The sequence below is a fragment of the Macadamia integrifolia genome, chromosome 9 (assembly GCF_013358625.1).
Source record: "Macadamia integrifolia cultivar HAES 741 chromosome 9, SCU_Mint_v3, whole genome shotgun sequence".
NCBI classification, from domain to species: domain Eukaryota; kingdom Viridiplantae; phylum Streptophyta; class Magnoliopsida; order Proteales; family Proteaceae; genus Macadamia; species Macadamia integrifolia.
The window spans coordinates 33,660,166-33,671,542 of record NC_056565.1 but is presented as its reverse complement, the minus strand read 5'-3'; the positions used below and the strand labels follow the sequence as shown (position 1 = coordinate 33,671,542).

The 11,377-nt window shown below is 38.7% G+C and overlaps 1 protein-coding gene across 1 annotated transcript in view; it reads left to right on the top strand.

Moving 5' to 3' along the window:
• Positions 1 to 176: 176 nt before the first annotated feature.
• LOC122089734 (actin-related protein 4) overlaps positions 177 to 11,377 on the top strand; it is a 49,798-nt gene continuing 38,597 nt past the window's right edge. The window contains exons 1-5 of the mRNA XM_042659430.1: positions 177 to 451; positions 565 to 656; positions 7,128 to 7,298; positions 7,405 to 7,478; positions 9,828 to 9,908. Of these exons, the coding sequence (XP_042515364.1) occupies positions 439 to 451; positions 565 to 656; positions 7,128 to 7,298; positions 7,405 to 7,478; positions 9,828 to 9,908 (431 nt within the window). The 5' untranslated portion in view covers positions 177 to 438. The remainder of the gene's footprint in view (positions 452 to 564; positions 657 to 7,127; positions 7,299 to 7,404; positions 7,479 to 9,827; positions 9,909 to 11,377) is intronic.

Here is an 11,377-nt window from a genome sequence, read left to right as displayed (position 1 = left end):
TGACTTAATAGCGATTTCTAACGGTTGAGGTTATTAGATAGAATCTTTTTCTTGTAAGGGAAGTGAGTGATATTTTTAAAAAGATGGGGATCAAGTTGATATTTTGCCATAGTTGAGGGGAGGGGAGTGATATTTGTTCTTTTTTTTTTTTTTGTTATTTTTGTTCCGAAGGTTCCCCACTCGGCCAAAGTCCCGCGCATCGGCAAAATTAATACTTCCTCAGATTCTCAGACTCTTCAGTGAGTTCAGTCTTCTCTCTCTCCGGCGCGCTTTCACATTCTTCTTCCCAGCCCCTGCATCCCCTGTGTTATATCGCTCGTGCATGCCCCAACACTTCCTCACAAACGAAAAAGCCCTAAACTTTGTAAATTTAGGGTTTTTTCTGCTTACCATACCAGTTTCTACGCTTCTTTCTTGAACCCTTAAAAATCCGAAATCATGTATGGAGGTGGTAAGTGTATTTCAATCTCTTAGGTTCTCTCGCAATTTGATTAAAAAATTCTTTCTTCGTGGTGTTATTTTCTCTTCCTGTTCTCACTGTTACTTGTTTTCTTTGCTGAGTAGACGAAGTATCAGCTGTAGTAATTGACTTGGGTTCCCACACTTGTAAAGCTGGATATGCGGGTGAAGATGCTCCCAAGGCCGTGTTTCCTTCGGTAAGCTGATTTCTGCTATCTGCATTATTGTATCAGTTGTGAAATTTTTTTTCTCAAAATTCAAGCTTCCTTGGTCGAGTCTGTGGCTGTTGTTATCTGTTACTTTGGACTGAAGTTCAGGTCCCTTCACTTGATAGCTTACCAATCAATGATTCCTTGGCTTTAATATAGTAGCTTCGACCCTTGATTTTGCTTTGATTGAATTTCATAGTAATGGAACGGATTCAGTGGCAGCTCATGTTTCAATAGTTCATCCACAAGGTAGAGGAGGAAAAGCAGAAAAGGAAGTCATTGTTTTGGGAAAAAAAAAAGGGTGAATGGTGATTGCATTGATGATAAAATAGAATCCTGGGTTGCGAATGGTGATTCAATCGATGATGAAGAAAGAGAATTATTGGTTCAGTTCTCAATCTTAACGACTGGAAAAAAGAGTTCTTTAACAAAGACTTCCCTTTGTTGATATTTCCAAGGAAAGTTTTAGGTCCCACAAAGGCCAACCTACTCCTTGTCTAGAAAACAGCCGTCTTTAGCCTCTAGCCCTTCTCATAACAGCCTCAACACGTCCTGGCTGAGGGCCTAGACACCCGAAGTGCTGTAGGCATGCTTTCGAGATCCAATCCATCACGATGTAATTTTCTTGTTCCTGAATGGGCCTTGTCAAGTGTTTTAGGTTTATGCTCTACTCCAGGTATTGTAGAATTGTGTTTTCCTCTCATGAGATGCAATCTGAATTAGGAAAATTTCATGGTTGTAGAAGTATTTTTGTGACTGTCTGTTTCAATAGTTCATCCTCTAAGGTAGATGTGAGAACGGAAAAAAAAAAAAACATTTGTTGAGAGATATATTGTAGATTGGGCATGGTTCATGATTTCAGTCAAAATGACCAAGTGAATTATTTCGGTTTCAATGCGAGTTTGAATGATGGTCAACTCAGCAAGTATGCAGAATCTTGGTCGATTTTGGCATCAGAGCCAAAATTAAAAAAATTGTCGTATCGTTTTACCCAAATGATGGTGAACAAGTACTTAAATACCATAAGTTGATCAAAATGTGTCGAAATTTCGACCCATTTCATCAATTCCTCCTAATTCGACTGGAAGAGGAGGAAAACTGCTAGAAAACCCCAGAATTCCGGATTTTTGGCCAAATCATCTACGTTTCTTGATGGAACAAGGGGTTGGGGACTAGTACAATGCATCTACAATGGCAATTTGTCAGATTTGAGCAAAATGTGTGCAAGAATCCAAAATCTTGAGCCATGAGGTTAGGAAGCTGACATGCGATAGGCCCAATTATGGTTTGTTGGCTGTACCTAAGCCAAGTGGTCAATACTATTACAAGTATGTCCAGACATGAATGAGTGTTGAGCAACTAACAAAGAATGAGAGAGCTACAAGGAAATTAAAAAGGGCGAAATAGATCTCTTTTTTTTTGGGGGGGGGGTGGTGGTGGAAGAAAGTAAATGGAGAAAAGGGAAAACATGAGAAGAGCACCGAAACAAAAAAATAGGTATGACACATTCCTGTTTGCTAATTGAAGTGAAATTTCACATTTTTTCTACAAAAATTAGTGGACTTGGAACTTCCCTCCTTTCTTTTCTTTTCCCCTCTTTTAATGACTGTTTATTGTCAAGCCCTTGTTTTTTGGTTTGCAGTGAGGCTAACCATCTTCTGAAGTTTATGTAAATTAATATAATAGATACCATAAGTATAGCCATACATATGGCATCTTACTGTTATTTACCTAATGAAGTTTGCCTAAATTAATGTTATAGATATCATAGCTATACATGTGTCATCTTTGTGCTACACTCCAATGTAACATTTTCTGTTCCCACCAATCTTCATATTTATATATTTAAACCTGCTTGTAGGTTCAAAGAAAAGAAGGAAATGGTTTTCCTTTTTTTTTTTGGACTTGCAAATTTGCAGTGTCCTTTTTTCTCACCTGGTAAGTCAAGAAGTTTTATTAGGGAAGAAGGACCACTGTACTGTATAGGGCCTCCAAGGGAGAGGCCATACCAAAAAAACCAACTGTACACTCCATGAATAACGATCACCTTTCTGTTTATGTTAGAAGTTTAACAACATAAGTCTTTACAAACAGATCCCCCAAATCATCTTTCCTTAGCTTTAGAAGCCACCCAATTTGGAGTTCAGCATTGTTCTGGAAAGCTCTCTTGTTTGTCCGTATTCTAAATTTTCTAATAAATTTTTGTCGGCATGAAACCACTACTTCTAACCTCTTTTACCAAACTTCTGTTGTAGTAGCACTGTTCAACTGTGATTTCATCTAGAGTGCGATTTTGGTGGTTTCTGAATTGTTGCCTCTAGAATTTGAGCTGAATTGTGGGATTTGCAATTATGACCATAGTGTTTTAATCACCGTGTTTATGTTCCTCAGGATGCTGGACATATTAACTTTATTTAACTATCACTTTTCTAATCATCCTGGTCTTGATATGGACTGGTTGCATTCTTTAATGGTGTAAGAGGAACCATTTCTAAAACCTTTGCTTATTTGGGGGGTATTCAGATTTTGACTGGAGTATTAGATTCATGCTTTTCTCTGAGGATTATTGAAGATTTATCTTTTCTCCCTTAGGAAGCTTTTTAGATCCTTAAAAGACTTCTATGCATTGGTAAATTAGGTAATAGAGGCACTATTACCATTCGATTGCTTCCTTTGTTGACTTTTTGTTCCTTTATCATGAAATGTGATAATCCAATGGTTGTTGCATCTTACAATCTCTCCAATGGTGGGAATTACCAAAGTAGGTGTCCACATGGGAGAAATATACCCAATTAGCTACATGCCTAGAGTATCTCTCTCTAGGGGCACAAAATAACTTTTTCCTCGTTAATATTTCACATATGTAGGGGTGTCGAGTACATATGTGGATATTTAAGGACATATATGAGGGTGTGGTGACAAGTGTGAGATATGTGGGAGGTCAAGGTAAGGAATTCCCAATTACGATTGGGTTACATCAAAGATCGGCCTCAAGCCTTTACTTGTTTTTTCTTATCATGGATGAGTTAACCAAAAAAATTCTAGATTAGGTACCTTAGTGAATGCTCTTCACTGATGACATCATTTTAATGGATGGGACTAACACATGGATTAACGCTAAGCTGGAGCTATGAAGATCAACCTTAGAAACAAAGAGGTTTTACAATTAGTAGATCGAGGACAGAATATATAAGTAACGTCAGTCAGTCTATGATGGATAATGAAACGATGAAGACTGAGGAGAGGGAGGTTCTGTAAAAGGACTATTTTAGATATATTGGGTCGATCATAAATAAAGAAGGCGACATAGAGGATGATGTCTCAAAGAATTAAAGTGGGATGGGTGAAGTGGAGAGGTGTGCCAAGAGTGTTGTGTGACCGATGTATCCCTTTAAAGCTTAAGGAAAAATTCTTTGGGATTGTTGTGCATCCGGCAATGATGTACTGAGTGAAATGTTGGGCAGTTAAGAAGTGTCATATAGAGAAGATGTAATGCAGGAGTAGATTACAAGAAACTACCCCAACAGTTTATAACCCCAAACAAGACAAATAAGACTAGGAAACAAAGACATAAGACCATCAAATAAACCCCCAAGGATACAATACCCATATAGGAGCAAAAATAGCCCAAAACCGAACCCGATAGGAGAGAGAAAGACCTGCTATAGAGCTGGAGAGAGAGAGAGGTGCGGCTAGGCTTGTAGGGCTCCAATTGAGCTGCAGATTTGATCGATTGTAGGGCCCACCAAGGGTACAAAAGCCCCCAAATATGAAGAGCTTTTGATGGCTGGTTATGGACTTATGAAGGTTCTTGATTTTTGACCTAGGAGAGAGAAAATCAAGAACTGCAGAAAAACCAAAAGTGGACAGCTGCTGATGGCTTCCCAACAGAGATCGAGTGACCCTCTTGAAGAGTTGAGCCAGTCCTTAAAAGGCCTTGCAGATCAGACCTCAAAGTTGACCAAAAGAAGAGATCGATTGGCTCCCAAGATTAGTTCTGAATTCTGAAATCGATCCCTGCTGTAACAGAAACAGAAAACAGCAAAATAATTGCAGAAATTAAGAAAAGAAGTAGGAGAATGTGGGGGAGGAGTGGCTGTCTCGGCCAAGGCTTCTCACCCACAACTATCTCAGTTGTTTTAACATAATGACTGCAATTTTCTTTATTCAAATCTGAAATTATGAGTACATAGGCTCCTCTATTTATAGAGGGCAGAATAGCAATCAAACTATTACTAGGAGCTAGTTTCCCATAGGACTAGACACTCCTACTTCAACTAGGAGTTAGTTTCCCATAGGACTAGACACTCCTACTTCAACTAGGAGTTAGTTTCCCAATAGGACTAGACACTCCTACTACAACTAGGAATTCAAAATTGGACTAGGAACAATAAACCTATGTGGAAAACAAATAGAGTCCTAAGACAATTTGGACTTGACATACCACTTACTCAACTCGATGGGCCCAATGGCCCACTAATTAATTAAAATAACTACTAATTATTCCCCTAGCCGATGGGTCCAGTTGGCCCTTATTTGTACTTAGCCACTCAGGTGGACCAAGTAGGGGTTCGGCTGGCTTCTTGGCTGGACCCTAGCCACTCAAGTGGACTAAGGCTGGACCCTTCTTCCTCTCATATTTCCTTCCATAATGTGCATCTTCATCAAGATGTTAAGATGGTTGTGTGGAAAAACTAAGAAGGATAAAGTAAGGAACGAGTGTATTGGAGCTGATTTGGGAGTTTCCCAGATCAATGACAAGCTCCGAGAAATCCGTTTGAGGTAGTATGGTCATGTTCAATAGAGGCTTAGTGACTCCCCAGTATGCAGGAGTGATAGGATTCATATTGAAGTGGCTACAAGAGCTAGAGGCAGGCCTAAAATGACCATAGGGGAAGTTGTAAGGAATGACGTTAATGTAGAAGTGGGTTACACTAGATAAACAACTTCCACTATGTTAAGCTCAAACCAATTTCGAATCTGACCTCTCTAGTTAGTCTCAACAGAAATCAGAAATAGAAGAAGAATCAAGGAAATAAAACCCAGAAATTAGAAGATCACACCTGTCTCACAAGTACCCGATTTAATCTTAGACAAACACTTGCAGTGGCAGGAAAAATAAACCAGCAACTGAATCAATCAGCAGAAATCAATCCCAGGTAGAATGGGGTCTCAGCCAGAACAGGGGAAGCCCTGCGGTTGGCTCCTGACTGAGAAACAGGGGTTGAACCTCTGGTCGCAGGCCTCCTCTGAGATGATCTCCAAACCCTCCAAATGGTCTCTGGTACTGCTGGACAAAATAAGCAAACAGAGCCCAGCTGATAGGCTCAAAACTTCACCAATTTGTGATCGACTTGGAGGATCTGAACTGGGCTTCTACAGGCTTCGGTCCAGGCTTGGTGACTTTTAGATAACTCTGATTTGATCCACTCAATCTCTCCTCACCATAAGCAATAACAGAGAACAGAAAAGAAAAGAAAAGGAGAAACTCAACAATGATAGATGTCGGTGGGAAGGCTATCTCAGCCTGGGTATCTCACCATAGCTATCTTAGCTGTTGTCTTCCTTTCTCAGGGAATGGAGCAAGCAAAAACTATAGTAATCTTCATTATTCAATAGCGTTTTGTGTCTACAGCAGACCCTCCCTATATAGAGGCCTGAGATTATAAAATAGAAGCTTGACACAAAATAGAAACTAAATAAAATAGAAGCTAAACAAAATAGCAACTAATTCAAATTAGAAACTAATGCAAAATAGATACTACCTCTATCTCTGATTTAGGAAACAAAATAGCAATTAATAGGACTTCCTAAAAACATGAAATATGGAACCACTTTACTGTTCACATAAACAGTAACAACGTGAACAGTGTTTCATGAACAGTATTTTCTGACTCTTGCTTTTGTCTTCTTGATCAAGCTTTGATCTGCATTAGACGTACTCGGTTTAGACTTCGTACCAAGTATGACCTCGGATAGAGCCTATGGAGAGCAAGGATCGATGTGGCTGACCCCATTTAGCTGAGATTCTCCTTACTTGCTAGGCTGTGTCCTCTTTCCTCTTACTTTGCTACTTTCATCTTTCACCTCTCACTTTTCATATTGCATTTTTCATCTTTCATTTGTCATGTCCCTTTGTTCATATGTTTGGATCCATGTAGCCGACCTCATTAAGTTGGGATAAGGCTTAGTTTGTTGTTGTTGTAATATTGCATTTTCTTATTCTGCTGTTTTAGGTTTTAATCTCTTTAGTTGGGATTGTGCACATGTCTTTCTGTTTAACCATGTTTGGAATTTGGACATCAACTCTTTGTATGAGTATTTTATTTTAATCTAAATGGCTTAATTCTCTTACAGAAATCATTGTTATTCTTATTTCTTGTGTTCGTTATCTGGTTCACCCTTATCGGTATCAAATTGTGAAAAGTTTCATCCTAATATGAGGTTTTGTTTGACAAGGTTGTTGGCTCAATTGATCAAATGGATGTTGATGATGCTGTCAAATCTGACTCTGGATCTGCACCTGATTCTAAAAGTGTTGTCAGAACTTTTGATTCGGATAAAAGCAAGACGAAGCGTAAATTCTATGTTGGATCTCAAGCTCTAGGATACCGCCGGGATCATATGGAGGTCAGGTTGTCGAATGTTCGGTCTTATTTCTTTCTCTGCTATTGGTGGAAGCTGTTGCTATTGTTTTTTCTTCATATGATTTGATTTTTTTTTTTCACCTATTCAGGTGCTTTCTCCCATAAAGGATGGTGTTGTTGTTGACTGGGATATCGTTGACAGCATATGGGACCATGCATTCAGGTGGGAACTAGATTTTTAAATTTATTACTCATGCTCTATCCCTTGTTATTCTTGACTGTTCTTCAAGCATTAAGTGGCAATGGTCTAAGACATGAAACTGTAATATTATAAAAAAGAATAGCTTCTCTAGTAGATATATGATATATCACCTATTTTTAGATAGAGATGGGAGATGGTGCTCCCAAGTAGTTGGGTTAAGGTTGGGTTGAGTTGTGGAATATGTCTGATGGTATGTTAACTATTAACAGAACATTCCCCAGTGGGGTAGGTAGGTTTACATCAGGAAACGATAGCTTATGATCTAATGGGAGATATAGTTCTAGATTTGAGTGACATGGTGGAAACTTTGGAGCAGGATTTGTGTAGCTGTGGCCAATCTAGTTTGTGATTGAAGTATGGAATGGGAGAAGTTGTGGTGTGACAATATGGTGGAAGAACATTCCTTTATCAATAAGGCATTTACGAACTTGTCTAGATTTAATTTGATTTTATTATCGTCCCCTCCCCCTGTTGATTGTTGAGTCAATGTTTTTATTTTCTTAGAAATTTTTTTAACATATATATATATATATATATTTTATACACAACCAAATTTATTATTAGGAAAGTAAGAAATATATAGCTATGATGTTACCCTCAACAAGGAACTACATAATGGGTAAAGTGCCCAAATACAAAGGGTCCGTAGAAACCCCCAACTTAACCAACTCTTCTGCAATGGAATTAGCTGAATGCATTATCCAAACAAAAGTAAAAGCATGGTTAGCAAATAAGGCTCTTACATTCCAATCTCCAACGAGCAGCAGTTCCACCTTGAAGCCATCCAATCATCAATTTATAGTCACCTTCTATGATCAACCATGTCCACCCTTTCTGAATAGCAATTCTATACCTTGGAGGCTTGGTTGGTCTCTATCAACTCTGCAGAGACTGACTCGCAATAGCCAATGGACCTGAAAATGCAAGTAAAATTGATCCCTCATGTTCTCAAAACTTGTGCTCACCCCAGCTGGTACCAGATTAAAAAGGAGCTGACATCAATCTTAGACTTGATTACACATTGAGTAGAGGGATTCCATGTATGCTCTATATGAGCAGTAGATGATGCTACTAATTTATAAACATCATTGCAAAAAGTTTGATGATTCAGCAGGCCACCAGAATCTGAAAGGAGGGATTGGGGAGAAGCACAAGGGCAAAAAGGGGAGCAGTATGAAGAAAGCATGGAAGAATAGAAGGTCCACAGTACATTCTACTCTCTACAACTCTTGAGTCTACCCAAATATTTAAGGATAGCAAATCGCTTTGAGTCTCCAGTACGAGCACAAACTTATCACACCTTGTGCAGAGGTGAACTGAAGTTCTGTGTGAAGGGTGTGAGAATGGATAAGGGAAGGGCAGGAGGGGGGAGTGGGGTAATTTGGTTATTGTTCCTGTTCCAAATGATGGCCGTGCATTCTGATTCTGTTGGAGGGGCTGAAATGTCTAGTTTGTCTACAGTAATGGTGTGGCTATCATTTTCTATCAGGGTTAGATTGTTATGCTGGGAAGGGGTATAGTATCTCTTTATATCTTCTGTCATTGGGATGGGGAGAATCCCTGGTCTGTTTTGAAAATCAGGTGAATGGATCTGACAAGGTTCCAGGTTATGTTTCTGTTTGTCACTTTGTTGCCTTTAGGATTATGGGTGTATTGTGACTGGTAGAAACAATTGTGTTAACTTTTCCTTGCTTTTGCTTTCAGTTCATAAAAATTGGCGTCAATGTCTCAATGAGGTAGCTCTTTAGTTGTACCATGAAAGAGTATTGATTATTCTACATGTTCAATCTGTTTTCCTTTATTTTAAATATGACTGGGTATGATTGTTCAAATATGCTTTATTAATTGGTTCTGGGAATGATTTACCTTATTACTTTTTGGGACAAGTAACAATTTATTGATGAAAGTAAGATGGTATAGCCAAGTATAACACCAAAATCTTGTTTCAACTTGACTTGAAAAGATTCCAGTTTGAATCTTTTCCCTTGTGCATAAGATGCTATGGGGATTCAAAATAAAACAATTTCTTCCAGGTGGCAAATATATGCAGCCTTAATTTACAATTGTTTATCTTGGAGGTTGTTGGTAATATTTTGCAAATAGATTGATGATGGCCTTCTATTGTAGATTAGATGCTTGGAAACTGTTATTGATAGACTTTCTTAGGCGCCTTTACTTTTTGTTGGCTCTGTTAGAGTTTTTTTCACATGCTAATTACCCGAGGGAAAAATATAACTTAGATTTTTTTCTTCTTTTTTAATTTATTGAGTTTCATTACATTTTTAATATTAATGGCCTCTATCATGACAGGGAACGGTTGTTAATTGATCCAAAGGAGCATCCCATGCTACTTGCAGAACCATCTTCTAATACTCAACAACAGAGAGAAAGGTGATCTGATACCTTATTGCTCATTTTTCTGCTGTGATGGTAGAGGTTTTTATTTATTTATTTATTTTTTGGGGGTAATATTTATTAAAAAAAGAGGGAACAAAGAATTCAACAACTGATTCCCCTTGAATGGGGGAATCGCAAAAGGGAGGAAGGCATATAGCCTTACAAAAAGGAAAGAAGGCCAACAGCCTTACAGCAACTCCGACAACTGTGATAGAAGAGTTGGTTGTTACTGATTTTCTTTCCCACTCCCCTTTTGAATCATGTTATTCCCAACCTAGGTAACATGTATATGGACGCAGGTGTTGGTGTCTAACACAGATAGATGTTTTTGACATGGTATGGTTGGTACCTGATGTGAAAATTCAGTAGTCTTGTGTGGGAAAGAGAAGCTTTGCTGACACTCTGTCCAAACACCGTAAAATTTTGAAAATTGAAGTGTTTTTTGTTGTTGTTCCCATGGATTTTACTGATATACTATATGATTATATCATCACTATTTCTTGCGAAAGAGAATGAAATTGTCGTAATCCTTGATGGTTACAATTTGACTATCAATTATTAAGAATTTGAATTCCTTTGTTGATATGTTTCCAGTGATGGGCTTGGATAGATTCTTCTAGGACAGTCTTTATTTCAGGCTGTTTTTTGTTGGGTGAATAATATATTCATTACCAAAGAGGAGAAGAAAAAGGGGGGGGGGGCAAACATACAGGGCCCCAAAGGGGAAGCAAACCAACCAACAAAAGCAAAAACAAAGCGGCAAACCCCTTGAGACGGGTGAGGGGAGATAACAGGATAGGGGGGAATCCTAGGACACAACAATGAGTCTGTTCCTTGGGGAATCCCTTACAGGGCGATGAGGGAACAAGGCAAGCTTAGAGCTAACATTGAAGATGTCATTGCAAATAATATCAAAGGATCTAGAGTTGGAAGTCCAAGAACAACGATTGCGCTCCATCTAGATGTGGGTGATGGTGGCACCAAAGGCAAGCTTCCTAGCAATGTTCCGAAGGGAGCTGCCAACAAAAGTCATATCAACCCAAATCCACTCTCTCTGAAGAGGGAGAGGTCTTCTTCTGCCAGTCTACCAGTTGCTTAGAACTCTCTTCGAGATCGAGGAGGAGAAGGGGCACTCAATCACAAATTGGGTTTATTGCTCATCTGAGTCTTTTCCTATGTTTCTGAAGTGATAATGAGAAGACATGTCATTCTGCTTCTGAGATTATGGTGCGATTTATGAATAACTAGCATTCTACTATATTTTTTGAAGAATGATTTACAAGTGGGGGAAAGATTTTGAGACCAACTTTGGAATACATTGGTCAGTTTGTGCTGAAGTGAATGTTAAAATATAGCGGGTGGCTGGATTAGATTGAAATTCCAGCTGCTGGTTTGGTTGTAATTTGGCTTTCCTCAGACCAGTGTAATATGTGCTATTCTTGTGATTTTGGCTTTATACCTGT